We start from the raw sequence: 15,773 nt of genomic DNA on the forward strand, positions 1-15,773 counted from the left end.
TTTGGCAGTGCAGAGCTGTGTGTGTCACTGGCAGTGCAGAGCTGTGTGTAGCCCAGCTGTCCTTCCCTGGGGTGACGGAGCACACTCATCTATAACCTGCTGATGAGGACACGATCATATAATCAAGAACTCCATGGAAGTGTCGGCGGCGCAGCCTGCAGCCCGACTCTCCCCTCACACGTGACTGGTCACCTGCTCGTGACATCAGGAAAGCTCTTTAGCATCTCCCAGCCACATACTCCCGCACAGCCAATGAGCACGCAGTGGGCGTGGCTACGCAGAGATCACACCCTCCCTTTGGGTTTATTGAGAGTTATATGAAGAAAGCGAGCTCAGAGGGAAGGGAGAGAGGGAGGGCGGCCAGTGCGTGCGGGGACGGAGAGAGCCGCGGCGCCGGTGCAGCCCGCATCGTCTGGGAATTGGAGAAGTAGCTCCAGCAGCGCAGACGCTTCATCTGCCCAACTCTGCAAGTTGCGCCCTGCACAGATGGCAGTGCCACCCGCTGGACCGTACAAGTGTCTGCACTGATCCCGCTGGATATGGAAGCTTCTGCTGGCATGGAACCCACGATCGGGGCGGAGAGGAGGATCGCTCACCACGCTGACTGTTTGCTCGGAGTTGCCAGCTCACCAGCCGGGAGCAGCAACACCTTGTAGAGGAGCCTTCTGCTCTGCCATCCCCACACTGCTGCCGACTGTCTAGTGGGATGGATCCCTGGATGCTCCACGTCCGCTCGGGCAGGGGACCAGCGGCAAGTGTGAAGTTTAGCACGGCTGCCTGTGATTTGGTGCTGCTCGTGTCTTTTGCTGGTGTGCACTTCTAGAGCTGCCTGCATCCCTACCTGCCTGTCTCATCCTGCTGGAACTAATCAGCTGCCTCTGCAGATGCTTGCTCCCATGTAATCTGCTGTTAGCAGAGCATCTCACAGTCCTTGGACTTCACTTGCATTATTAACCAACAGTAGTGCTGTGTATTAGTGGAAAGTAAGAGCACCTTTAGCACCAGACTGCGTCTTTTCATCACAAGCAGCCTAAATGCCCTGATACTCCTCTATGGATTACCTGCATCTGGACTGAGACCCAATAATTGCTTGTAAGTTCTAAAAACCTTTTATTAGTAATAAGTGGCAGTAAAAGGCAGAGCTGAGATCCAAGAGCCCAGGTATTGTCTTGTAGATAGCAGGGATTGCCGAGTGCTTGCTGCAGAGCCTTCTTTCCTTCCTAGCCTTGGCTTCTCCAGCTTTCTATATCATAGCACTATAGGACCAAAGACATAAGGAATAGGTCTGATAAGGGAAATGACTCCAGAGTAGAGGCAATGAAGCACAAATTGTATTTGGCAGCTGACAGTGCAGTTACAAGGAATACTGGTAAGGACTTAGGATTTTATTGGCAACAGTTATACAGAGAGATGCATGATGTGAATTGTACATCAGACAGAAGGACCATCAAAAAAAATGTGTGGGAATAACAGATTTTGCTTAATGAAGAAAAAGTAGTGGATTGCATTCAGTGTGCATTGCCTTCAGGATGACAGTGTAGATGTATTAGAGCACGCTTTGTTTTGCAGATGCGAATAGTTCGACACTTCATGCATGAGTACTAATGTAATGCTTAGCATGAGAATGCATATATGTACTTAGATTTCCTTGAATGCTACAAATCTGATTGTTTGTGTGATTGTGTTGACAGCTGCTGGCTCCAATTAGAAATGAGATGTAAGGCATCTTGCAGTCCATGCACGCCTCCTCTTGCAAATCAGCACCATTCCTCAGTGACAACCCTTAAATCCTAAAATCCAAGAAAACAAAGGAAGCACATTATCATGGACCTAAGGGATTTTTACCTGTTGGCTGCTCTTATTGCCTGCTTAAGGCTGGATTCTGCAATTGCCCAAGAACTTATTTACACCATAAGAGAGGAACTGCCTGAAAATGTACCAATTGGAAACATACCAAAGGACCTGAATATTTCACATATCAATGCTGCCACTGGGACCAGCAACAGCCTTGTATACAGACTGGTTTCTAAAGCAGGTGACTCTCCTTTGGTCAAGGTGTCCAGCACTACTGGAGAGATTTTCACAACATCAACCAGGATAGACAGGGAAAAAATCTGTGCCGGATCAACTGCCGACGAGAACGAGTGTTTCTTTGAACTTGAAGTGGTCATTCTCCCCAATGACTTTTTCAGGCTTATCAAGATCAAAATAATAGTCACAGATACCAATGATAATGCTCCCATGTTCCCTTCAACTGTGATTAATATCTCTATTCCTGAGAATACTCTAATAAACAGTCGATTCCCAATTCCATCCGCAGTGGACCCCGACACAGGCTTCAATGGAGTGCAACACTATGGACTTTTAAATGGACAGAGCGTCTTTGGACTGGATATAGTTGAGACACCAGAGGGGGAGAAGTGGCCACAACTCATAGTGCAGCAGGTCCTTGACAGAGAGCAGAAAGATACCTATGTCATGAAAATTAAAGTTGAGGATGGTGGAAACCCTCAAAAATCTAGCACTGCTATCCTTCAAGTTACAGTAAGTGATGTGAATGACAACAAACCAGTGTTTAAAGAAAGTCAAATAGAGGTTCATATCCCTGAAAATGCTCCCATAGGGACCTCTGTAGTTCAGTTGCATGCAACAGATGCAGATATAGGTAGTAATGCTGAAATCAAATATATTTATGGTGCCCAAGTGACATCTGCTACCAAAAGACTTTTTGCTTTAAATAACACTACTGGATTAATTACAGTTCAGAGACCATTAGACAGGGAAGATACTGCAGTTCACAAGTTAACTGTCCTCGCTACAGATGGCAGCTCCACACCTGCAAGGGCAACAGTTACCATTAATGTAACTGATGTGAATGACAACCCACCTAATATTGATCTCAGGTATATCATAAGCCCTATCAATGGAACGGTGTATTTATCAGAGAAAGACCCAACCAACACAAAGATAGCTCTGATTACAGTGTCGGACAAAGACACAGATGTAAACAGCAAGGTCATCTGTTTTATCGAAAGAGAAGTACCCTTTCATTTAAAAGCTGTTTATGATAACCAGTATCTCCTAGAGACTTCTTCTTTGTTGGACTATGAGGGCACCAAAGAATACAGTTTTAAAATAGTTGCCGCTGACACTGGCAAACCAAGTCTCAACCAGACAGCCTTGGTGAGAGTGGAGTTAGAGGATGAGAATGACAATCCTCCAATTTTTACCCAGCCTGTAATTGAGCTATCAGTGTCTGAAAACAACCGCAGAGGTCTATACTTAACTACTATCAGTGCCACAGATGAAGACAGTGGGAAGAACGCAGACATTGTTTATCAGCTTGGCCCTAATGCTTCTTTCTTCGATCTGGACCGGAAGACAGGGGTTTTGACAGCCTCTAGAGTTTTTGATAGAGAGGAACAGGAACGTTTCATTTTCACCGTCACAGCCAGGGACAATGGTACTCCTCCACTGCAGAGCCAAGCAGCTGTCATTGTGACTGTACTAGATGAAAATGACAACAGTCCCAAGTTTACACACAACCACTTTCAATTTTTTGTATCTGAGAACCTACCAAAGTACAGTACAGTGGGTGTGATAACAGCAACAGATTCAGATGCAGGAGAAAACAAGGCTGTGACACTTTCAATACTTAATGACAATGAAAATTTTGTCCTGGATCCATATTCTGGCTTGATTAAGTCTAATGTGTCCTTTGACAGAGAGCAACAAAGTTCTTACACATTTGATGTCAAAGCCGTCGATGGAGGACAGACTTCACGTTCCTCCACGGCCAAAGTAACAATCAATATAATGGATGCTAATGATAATAGCCCTGTAGTTATCTACCCTCCATCCAATACATCATTCAAGCTGGTGCCTCTTTCAGCCATTCCAGGCTCAGTGGTTGCAGAGGTGTTTGCTGTTGATATTGACACTGGGATGAATGCTGAATTAAAATACACTATTGTCAGTGGAAACAACAAAGGTCTCTTTCGAATAGATCCAGTGACAGGCAACATCACCCTAGAAGAGAAGCCTTCAACAACAGATATAGGCCTACACCGACTCGTGGTCAACATAAGCGACTTAGGATATCCCAAACCTTTGCACACTCTGGTTCTTGTGTTTTTGTATGTCAACGAGACAGCTGGGAATGCTTCCTATATTTACGATTTGATTCGCAGGACTATGGAAACTCCTTTAGATCGAAATATTGGGGATAGCAGTCAACCCTACCAAAATGAGGATTATCTGACAATTATGATTGCCATAGTGGCAGGTGCCATGGTGGTAATTGTAGTCATCTTTGTGACAGTACTTGTTCGATGCCGGCATGCATCAAGGTTTAAAGCTGCCCAGAGGAGCAAGCAAGGGGCAGAGTGGATGTCACCAAATCAGGAAAGCAAGCAGAATAAGAAAAAGAAAAGGAAGAAAAGAAAATCTCCTAAAAGTTCTCTACTGAACTTTGTAACGATTGAGGAATCTAAACCTGATGATACTGTTCATGAACCTATCAACGGGACAATTAGTCTTCCAGCCGAGCTGGAAGAACAAGGGATGGGACGCTTTGATTGGGGTACAGCTCCTCCAACCACCTTCAAGCCTAACAGTCCTGACCTAGCTAAGCATTACAAATCTGCCTCTCCGCAGTCTGCTTTTCATCTTAAAGCAGATACTCCGGTGTCGGTGAAAAAGCATCATGTGATTCAGGAACTCCCTTTGGACAACACCTTTGTTGGGGGTTGTGACACCCTCTCCAAACGCTCTTCCACTAGTTCAGATCACTTCAGTGCCTCAGAGTGCAGCTCCCAGGGAGGCTTCAAGACAAAAGGTCCCTTACACACCAGACAGGTAAACGAGCACTTTTACTGGTCTATAAGTACTGCATACAAGTGCCCAATCAACCAGTATTAAAGTGCCAGTATGTCTTCATACGGTCTTCTTTGGCTTGCTCATGTTACCTAGAGGGAAAAAAAATCAACCCCTTTAACTCTTTTGATTTTATTTTGACTGAGTCTTGGCTGACTTTGAAGGACTCAGAGATCTGGAATATATATGCATATATATGTGTATGCATATATAATTATGTATATTCTTGATTGTACTGTATCATATATGTGCATGTTAAAGCTCACATACCACTGTAACATTTACACGACAACAAGAATAAAAAGTAAAAAAAAAAAAAAATCCCCGGACTTGCTAACTTCACAATACATATGTCACCTATGCTCCACTGTGCAGCCTTCAGAGGACTGGTTTTAAAAAAAAAAATTATTTCATGGACATGAATAATACGGTCTAAAAGAAAAAAAAAAAAGGGGTTAACTTTTTTTTTACTCTTGCTAGAAAATCTGTTGATATATTGTTGTATTTTACAAATCTAATTGTGAGAAGATGCATGACTGGGTGCAATTCACATCTTTCGTGTTTTTTATTTTTCTGATGTTTTTTTTTTATATATGTCAAGAAAGCTAATAGCATGATTGTGAACACATGCTCGTGGCTAAGGAAACATTCTGTGTGCATTTATACGTCTTGTGCCTTTGCTAGTTTTCTCTAGCTGCACAGTAGTTTTCATAAGCAATTTTATGGCCTACAAATACATCCGCAAATTTACAGAATTAATTAATTTGTCTGTAATTAATGTTTTTTTTCTTTTCTTCTAAACCATCTATATACATTCTTCTTACCGCTTGTCATAGTCCTTAAACTAGAATGTATTGTAGAGCACTCTAAAGAGCTTCTCTTGAATGTATGAGAACACAGGGTCATAGATATGAATTGCCCCCACGTTTCAAATATGTCATAGCGAAAAGTTTTCTTCAACTGTCCTAGAAGTGTGTAGGTTCTGGTATCACTAAGTATTTGCTGTATTATGCTTGTTCTTATAAAGCAAACTTACACTTTGAGGAAATGGATTTATTCAAATAATTAGAGCAAAAATTATGCAGAACAAAATCATTCCATTGTAAATATTTCTTCATCTAAGTAAAGGAAAAGCAATCTGTCAAAGCTCATTTTAGCTGTGAAATTTGCCATCTAAAGAGGGATTAGTGAGCAGGGAAACTCATATTTTACAAAATCCAGCATTAGCTTTCAGTCCAATAATTCCCTGCTAATAAAGATTTAAATGCAGAGCTGTCTAATTTATTTCATTGAGACTTGTCTGTTGCCTCTGAATTAGACTGACAGAACAGCCTGTAGATGGCAGTAAGGCTCTATGTGGTTTGTGCTGGCTCGGTGCCAAGCCTGCAGTATATTAGAGATGGGGGGAGGAATAGATCAGACTGACTCTACAGCCAAAGAAACCTTTTATTTAATGACAGTTGCACTGGAGCGACCAGTCCTTGAGTTTGTAAAGCAGATCCAGAATGGATAGGGTGTACTGCACCAACTTCCTAATCTTCATTTCATATCCCCAATAAGTAATGGAACTTCTGGCATTAGGCCTTAAGAATTGTGGCTGTTTGACATGCAGTAGTTGGTAGAGTTGAAAGGAAATAGCACAGTGTGGTTCACAGCTGTTTGAGTCACATGAGGTCTTGCAAGAGGAATACATATTATTGTGTGCATGTGCAATATAATATATATTCACACTTACATGATGTATAATTCTTGGTTTGAATCCGGAGGACTTTTACGCTGTGATTGTCCTTTTTTTTAAAAAAATTTTTTTTCAAAGTAATATTCTCCCAGTGGCAAACAGAACCACAATAGTACTGCTGGTGTGTACGCAAATAACTTTCAAGCATATTTTTCACTTCATAATTTATATCATCTCAACTGTGCACTTATGCATAGGCGCAGGTACTCACCTGCCACAACAAGAACGGCCTGAAATATTGATGATACTTTTTGTCTGCTGCACGATAAAATAGAGATGAAGTTTTTTTATTTTAAGCTGCTTTAGGATACATTTGGCATATTTTCATTTCTTACGTATGGAGGGTAGGAAGAGATCTGTTGGTTACTGTACAAAGGATTTATTTTCCTAGTTTAACATATCAGGCATGCTTTATTGGCAGCCAGTTTATTGTAGCTACAGGCTTTACAGTAAGCTCTTTCTTGCCATTCCCTAAGTCAGTTGTCAGCAATTGGGGAATTAATTCTCGTGCCCCTGGTGAATATTCTTGGGCATAAACAACAGCTGTTAAAGATATGAAATATCGACCCATTACTATAGTATATCTATGAGGGCAAATCATTCTATATTTTAGTTGTTCGTTTGGGTTAGTGACAAATAACTAGTTATGACTGGTGCTGCATAGACCATATCTTCTGGGCGTGTGAGATATATGTATGTTTGTATATTATCTAGAAGTATATAAAAATATATGGTTTCTTATTTGTACATATGTAGCAGAACTGAGTTTGTTACATAGTACAAGTCATGGTGTCTCATTTCCTGCCAAAAGACTGTAGATTCTGCTTCAGTGTTAATGCAATTAGGTATTCCTGTGCCCATAAGAGACTTGGCAAAATCAGCTCTGTTACATATGTATTTGAAATACATGTGGATTTCTGCTGTATTAAAACTGAAAAAAAAATTCTATATTTGTAATAAAATCCTCTTTTGAGGGAATATATAGCACAATTTATTAATGGGGGGAACTATAGACCTATCAGGTCCTTTAAATCTGTGCACTAGTTGAATATACCCGAGACAAGAGTCCAAGTAGTGTGGGCTGCACTTATTTAACCCACCCATGCTCCTGTTGCTACGATTGAGGGGGTGATTACTATGTCAAGACATGTAAAATAAAAATCGCCTGTGTGTTGTACAGCTGGATGTCTTGAACCGGATTAGCATAATCCCTTCTGGGATGTCAGGCCCTTGGCATTTAGAAGGTTAACAGTTACTGGTGATCTGAAAAATAGCAAGTTCTATGTTACTGTCAGTAATTGTTATTTGTTTGTAGTGTGAAGTGCCAGCAAGTTCACAGTTCACAAAGCTAAAATAAATTGCCTTTTTAATACTATAATTCTGTTTGTTAATGTAGGAAAATGTCATCTGCAGCAGCTCCGCACCATCCTGCTTTAAACATAGGTGACACATTGTAAATTGAATGATGAAAGTGGTTCATATAATAATTGATTTTCGCATGCAAAATAGTCTCGCTTATTATTTTAAAAAAATGTTGCCGTTTTTACTTCATTTTAAAGAATGTTTTTCTGAAGGTAAATGGAAGGTCACTTCGCAAACGCATTTCCATATATTTTACTGTAAATGTGAGTCACTGGATAGTTTCACAATATAAGATGGGGCCTTTTAACAATGGTGAAGGATAAGGCCGGCTGCACTCGACCGGGTCGGATTCTGCATGTGGGAGCCAAGAGTGGAATCCGGCCCTGTGCCCAGCTGGCATCCGCGTGTACCTGATTCTTCTTCTTTTTCTGTACTGTGGATGGTCCGCACGGCGAGACGTCGGACATGTGCAGTACAGTTTATTTTTCTAAAATCCCTGCTTTTCCTGGGTTGTCGCTAGGCAATGATGCAGGTACCTGCGAGCTTTCCGCAATGTCATTGTGGAAGGGCTGCAGGTTGGACGGCTTCCATTGACTTCAATGCAAGCCGTTCATGCAGAATCTGCACTGAAATAGAGCATGCCGCGATTATTTTTTTTTTCTCTTTTTCCATCCATGAGCGGAAAATCGCAATTCATTTCTGCCCATGTACAGGAAAAAACACACTTCCATAGCATGCTATAGGCGGTATTTGCTACGCAATTCGGAGGCGGATTCTGCAATCCAAATCTGGCCGTGTGCAGCTGGCCTAAAGGTACTGTTTGCTGTTTATGGGATAGATGGAGATACAAGTACAGAGCTTGGCTATCTTAGTCAGTCTCATAGACCGTAAAAGGAACGACACTGTGTATACGTGACCACCACTCCATTTTCACAGTGAACCTGTGATTGGTTGGACCCCCCCCCCCAACGATCATACACTTATCCTGCGGATAAGTGATAAATGTTGTTTATGGGCCAACCCCGTTGCCTTCTAGTAAAGGTCCCTTTTGCATAGGTCAGTTATCACCCAAATAATCACTTGCAACAGAGAATTTGGGCAGTAGTTGCCCCATGTAAACGTAGCCACTGTCAAGGCACTGAGCGATTTTCCGTTCACTAGTCAGTCGCTTTGGTTTTTCGCTCACCTGAAAACCAAGCGACTTTGGGCATGTGCAAATATACTGGCATTCATGAACCACTCCCTGTCTACAGTGAATGTGGGCAGCCGCTCTTTCTCCATTCTTGTTGTGACTATCGCTCCCGTGTGACAGCTGACGGGCACTTATGCAACTGGCAGTCATCCTGTGTAATGCACCTTTTAGACCCAACGAGAACCTCACCATTCTCATTTGCGAACGAGCTGATGACGTCATCACCAGTTCATCTGCGCTCGGACAGCCTGGTTAGACTGAAAATTGTGCAGTTCTCGTTCATTGCTTCACATTCCTATGTGAAGCACTAAACGATAAGTGTTTAAAATGAGGAGCGCACGAGCAGCACTGATTTTTGTTCCCGCTGAAACGACAAACGAGAATCTCGTGAATCGCATTCATTGTTGGCTCGCGGTTAAACCTAATAACTATCGTTCATATTCACTTGTTTGAACACTTATAATCATTCCATCTAAATGCAGCATAAACGTAGTTTTCCCTAATCTAATCATGTTATTGCAACTTTTCTCATCAGCAGTGGCAGTACTATAATGACACTCCAATAGGAGTTTTCTGGGGCTTTTAATAAACCGGCTAAAGGCAGGGAATGGGATACCATAAAATGGTAAACTATTTAGTACTGACCCGTTAATTGTTTCACAGCTCTATATAGCTACTCCAGTCCAGGAAGCTCTTGCTGCAGTCACATGCCGTCCATCACTCACATGACCGCTGCAGCCAATCACTAGCCTCAAAGATCATGTGCTGTACATAGCAGCATCTATGCTAAAACTAGTGGTCATGCTTTAGCGGTCATGCACATGATGAATGCCATGTGATCACTGCATTAGCTTTTAGGGCCACAGAGGCGGGGATCAGAGCAGCTACATTGATGCTGCTCGACAGTTAACAGGTTAGGACTGGATATATTCCCTATCCTTACTTGTTTGTTAAAAGTCACAGAAAATCTTTAATTTCCCTACCAGTATGATACAGGCATCTAGCAGCTGTCTACTGCTTATGGCATCCCGTCATCTGTCAAACAAACCTATAGCACAGGCCGGCACATATAGATTTACCCCATGTTTACTCTAGTACAATTTATGCAAATGTGTTGGACAACTGTCTGAAAAGATCACCTACAGTTTTTTTCTATGTTCTTCTATTCACTTTCCAGAACATTTGCGAAAACGGAACAGAAGGTCATAAGAGGAAAATTTAATCAAGCATGATCTATAGTGATCCATTTATTTCTAAATGTAATGGCAATGGATAGCAGCTTGGTGAAAACCTAATTTCACATATGTGCATTGACCTTGGACCATTGACTTTTGACAACCCTTATCCATTTGAAAGGTATCACGAAGATAAGCTAGTTCCCAGTCCATCTTGATATGAGTTGTTACTGCAGTGTGAACCAGCTGCCTCGTCTTTAATTTCCTCTGGAGCATTGCTGGAGGAGAAATGATGCATTGCCTATGTAGTATTAACCAATGAGCTGTCTGTGTAATGCTCTGAAGTGGCAGTTGCTCCGAAAGGAGAGTTGCTCTTTAAGAAGGGCAGTCCAGATGGAATATTCCTTGTGCCTCATCCATAGACTTTAAACAGACATATGAGAAGAGGTTGGCCAATGCACGCAACACCTTTTAGTGATCGCGTGCTTTGTGATTCTGTACAGGAATGCAGAAACTGATCTTGGCAGAATGGTATCAATTTGAAAATTGCTGTTTCGCAATGGATCCATCAACATTTCTTGGAAAATTATTTTCAAAAGTATAAATAACAATGCTTGTGTGCAATGGGCCTAAATAAAGAATACATACGTATGGCCTGCTTTTCGCTATAATTTATATAGTTACTAATATATAGGATATCAGTCATATCTAATTAACAACTTAAGTGGGTGATGGCTCAATACATAGGTAAGGGCACTATTACATGAGTACTGATAACACTTGAGATTAGGAGCTAATTGCTGGGCGCCACTTAATATACACCGATACCTTGAAACTGGCGCTAAATCATTAGCACTAGCGGCACCTACTAGGGTCCTAAGGCTGGTTTCCCATGGCCAAAAAGTTGGCCGATTTTTAGTATGCATATTATAGCTGCAACATCTATACCCCTCTGTTTCCACTGAATCAAACTTATATGACCACACAGCTCTATTGTCAAAGTTCAGTTCAGCCAAACTTCCAGGGGTCCAGATATTACAACCATAATACTCAATAGACCTGTGTAACTACTGTAAAAAATTCAAGTGAAACCTCTGAAAGCTAAAATTCTATGTGAAGACAATAATTGTCCATACTAGTGACATATTTCCAGTATAATAATAATTTGACATAAATTTTATACTTAAATGTAAAGGTGCATTGATTTTGATTGGCTTGAGAGCTGGTCTACAGTTAAAGGCTGACTGAATGGTTATGATAACTCAGAAACCAGCAAATCATTGCAGTTCCATCAAGAGTAATACTTATTACTACAATAACGACGCCAAAAAGAAATGGCGGTAACATTATATAATTGTTACAGCATATCTCAGTAGGGCCAAAGAGTTGTCAAACTTATGTAAGACTTATCCAAGTAAAATAATAGAATTTCATTAAGTGGCTTTACTTCTACAGTCTGTAAAGTGCTGACACATACTGTCCATGCAGTTGCTTTAAGTAGACTTTCTCAAAATTATTCTAAAATGGTTATTTCAACATTCCTAGTGTTATGTTGTAAATGGATATATTCTCTTAGCGCTCATGTCCATGACCGTGTCTTCAACGCTTATCATGGCCAAGTGATATGCGATGAATGGAGTCAATGGACCTTCATTGAACCGTGCACAATGGTGTGTGGACACATGCTCTATTTCCCTGTGTACGTACACACCGTGAGCCCTATACACTTGTATGGGCAGTGTTTCGATACAAATAATCACTCTGAACAGAAAGAAAAAAAAACACACTGCGCAGTGACATACGCAGCCCTATGCGGTCTCTGCCAGCAGAACGTATGGCTGCAAAATGTGTAAAGCGCAAATAAGACAGTATTGATATAACACGTTTTTTGTCATACATATGTTTTGTGCTCCTTTTATTATGAATATCATGGGTGATTAAGTGGACTTTATTAGTATGTTCACATTTGCAGATTTAATACAGATCTATTCCATACATCTGAAGGGTCATTTCAGTAGTATGGACATAGATTTCTGTACGTTCTATTAAATGAGTTGCAAAGTCACAGAAATGTGTGTACAGCAATTCTTCTTCATGTGAACTTCCCCTAAACCTTCTGACAGGTGCTATTGTAAATGTTACTGTATTGTACATTTTTGTGTAATAAGAGAAAAGCATATGTAACTACACAACGGTATACAATGGTGTACATTTTGCCTAAAAGTAAACTTTTATATTGGTAATAATCTCCTGAAAGTGTCTATTTATTATTTTTTTTTTTTTTTATGATGCCTACTAGAATAAAATAAAATCTTATAAAAAAAAAACAAGTATTTATAGACATTTGTATGACTGAATATCAGAAAACAAAAGTAAAAGACTTAAAGGGAATCTGTCACCTACTTTTAATCCTGTAAGCTAAACGTATGGGCTGAAAGTAGGTGACCCTGGGAGGATGTAGGTTTTATACTTGCCTTTCTACATTGTTCTCTCGGTGTCACCGCTGAAAGCCACCACTCAATGCACTAAGTGTCCGATGCACTAAGTAGTCCACCCATTCAAATTTTATAATGGACTTAGCAGCACTACTTAATGCATGGCAGCAGTGGCTTCCAGTGCCGACCCCAGGGTAAAGACAGGAGACGTAAGTAACACATCCCCAGACTCTGCAGGTGATCTATTTTCAACACATAAGCTTAGCTTATAGGGCAAAAAGTAGGTGACAGAGTCTCTAAAGAGAACCTGTCAACTGCTTTACAGCACCATAAACTAAGTCATGCTGCTGTTAAGAGAGTAGACATGGAGCCGGGTGATGTGTGATATTTTTTTCTTTTTTTTTTCGTCTTTGTTTTTTTTATACTTGCTCGGTCCATGCGCTATCATCCATCGAAGATCGCACGCCATATAGCAATGTGACCTTTCTCAGATTGCCACGTGTGCTCTCCTATAGACTTGTATGAGAGAAAGTGCACACGACAATCGGAGAAGAATCACATTGCCGTGCAGTATGTGATCTTCGGCGAGTGACCGTGCAGGAACCGGGCGAGTATAAAAAAAGAAAATGTCACCGGGCTCCCTGTCACCTTCCTTTTGCTTCTACATCCAATATGATCATCCTTGCCATACTGTGACTCTTAAAATGAATAGTTACCAAGTCAAAAAGTTGAGTCTACTGGAAACAGTGTGCATGCCCCAGTAACGTACCGAGCATGCCGTGTGAACCTTGGAAAGTTCAATCTACAATACATTTACGAAAATAAGAATAAATTCTCCGTAGAAATATGCTCAGCAGTTATTTCCTGCCTACTTGTTTTGCTTTAGTGATTTTAAATGAGAAATTTGAAGTGTAAGAAGTGTGGAGAGATCAAAATAGTACCGATAAATTGGGTGTGTTAAGACCACTTAATTTCTAACAAATAGCTAATGTGAAGAGGTCCTGGAGTGGAATGAAAATATAGCATCCAGTGGAGAATGCCATGATTGTTTTGGTCGCTTTTTTGTCAAATTTATATGGAATCCAAGGCTGGGTGCACATATATCAGTTTTGTCCGGGAACTTGTTTTATACCTAAGTTTGACACAACTGATGACATTTCTGTACACTTTTTGTGCACTTAGGCATTCATAGCAGAACAGTGAAAATAACGTGCATTTTCAGTCCAATGCAGGGAGGCATCTGACATCAACATTAATAAATAAATAAATCTTGTTATTTGTATAGCGCCGACTTATTCCGCAGCGCTTTCAAGTAATTTATTTATTACCCTACCCCCCAACAAGCTTGGTACTCCTTCTACCAACCTTGGAAGGATGGAAAGCTGAGTCAACCCTGAGCCGGCTACCATGCGGGTATTGTGAGCAAGAGCTTAGGACTGCTTTTCTGCTGCCCTAACACTTTGTGCCACACAAAGGTAAAGACTCCATCCACAGACTGCTATGGTCCTTTATTATTGCATCTCAGAAGTTGTATGGAACCAAAATTTGGCCACGTGAATAAGCTCTTAACTTGTACCTTGCGCCTATTTTGCTGCCGCGCAGCATTGATAAGGCTACACCTGTCTATTAAACTACATGTAATATAGAATAAGCACTAAGGAGCGCAGCCTGCTAGACACCCGTCTTCAGGTATCAGTGTACTATGCTTTTTACATTACCATGGAGTGAATTATTTATTTTAGCCATTACTAGCATTGTGCTTTTGGCCTATGGAATCGGTCATATTTTTCATGTACAATGAATATATTAAAATTTAAAACCGCACTTCTAAGGAATGAAATAAACCTGTGTGTTTAGTAGTCCAAAATAAGCAGAACTATGAGCTTTTAGATGTTCTTCTTGATTTGAACTACTCTACATAAGCTATAGTGCTAATAGAAAGAGGTCTAGCTACAGGAAATTTCAGTTTGCCTGGAGGTTTAATTTCGAACTTGATATAGTCTATAAAATGGGGCACTATATATATTCTACATGGCAGATGTGGCCCATTTACAGTATATAGTTTAAGAAATGCCTTCAGCTTCCTAATATTTTATGTAAACTGCTGAAAACCGGAAGTGTACATATACTGCGTCTCTCAGACCGATAGTCTGAGTTAGAAATATTACTGCATGTTCTATTTTTCTGCAGTTCTTTTTCAAGAATCACCCATTATTTTCTATGGAAGTGTCAATAAAAAAAAAAATCATTTTGCTTGCATGCCATGTGATTTGCATGCGATTTTCATGCTGGTTACTATGGGAACCACATGAATAAAAGAACTAGGAAGTGCAAAGCAGTGAAATATGCACACTTAAAATGCTCGTGAAAATTTCATAAACATCACATGGAAAATGGCCCGTTTTTCACTGGCCAGTCACACTTGTCCGTGTTACTGTGTTTCCCCCCAAAATAAGACCCTGCCGTATATTAATTTTTGTGCTAAAAGAGGCGCAGGCTCTTGTTTTTGGGGAATGTCTTACCATACTTACCTAGCAGGCACCATCCAGGTCCCTCCCACTGGTCTTTGCAGTTACGACAGGCTTCTTTGCAGTTCTCAGTGCCGACAGAAGATCACCGCAATGATTGGCTGAGCTGTGGCGCTCAAGAACCAATCAGAGTAAACACTTGCTGGAGGCGGGCTTTACAAACCCCGTTACAAGCAATTGATCTTCTGTCAGTGTTGAGAACTGCAAGGAAGCCTGCTGGAACTGTGCTGACAAGCGGGAGGGACCTGGATAGCTCCTGTTTGGTAAACATTACTTTTTTTTCATGTAGTGTAGCTAGGGCTTATTTTAGGGATAGGTCTAATTTTCAGGAAAACAATGTAATACTACCTAAGAAACCTTTATTCTTGAAAGAAGGGGAAAAATGGACAGCTAGAAAACCCTTGTTTGCAATGAACTATTATGAGACTATAGTAGAATTTTCTCCTTCAAGTTCCAATATTTGCTACC

General features: G+C 40.9%; 1 protein-coding gene across 1 annotated transcript in view; it reads left to right on the forward strand.

Annotated features, from left to right (window-relative positions):
- The first annotated feature begins 377 nt into the window (after window positions 1-377).
- The window catches only part of LOC136580619 (protocadherin-9), a 46,915-nt gene continuing 31,519 nt past the window's right edge, over window positions 378-15,773 (forward strand). Inside the window, exons 1-2 of the mRNA XM_066581321.1 lie at window positions 378-1,092; window positions 1,692-4,857. Coding sequence (XP_066437418.1) covers window positions 1,825-4,857 — 3,033 coding nt within the window. The 5' untranslated portion in view covers window positions 378-1,092; window positions 1,692-1,824. The remainder of the gene's footprint in view (window positions 1,093-1,691; window positions 4,858-15,773) is intronic.

This window comes from Eleutherodactylus coqui, chromosome 1, assembly GCF_035609145.1.
Source record: "Eleutherodactylus coqui strain aEleCoq1 chromosome 1, aEleCoq1.hap1, whole genome shotgun sequence".
NCBI classification, from domain to species: domain Eukaryota; kingdom Metazoa; phylum Chordata; class Amphibia; order Anura; family Eleutherodactylidae; genus Eleutherodactylus; species Eleutherodactylus coqui.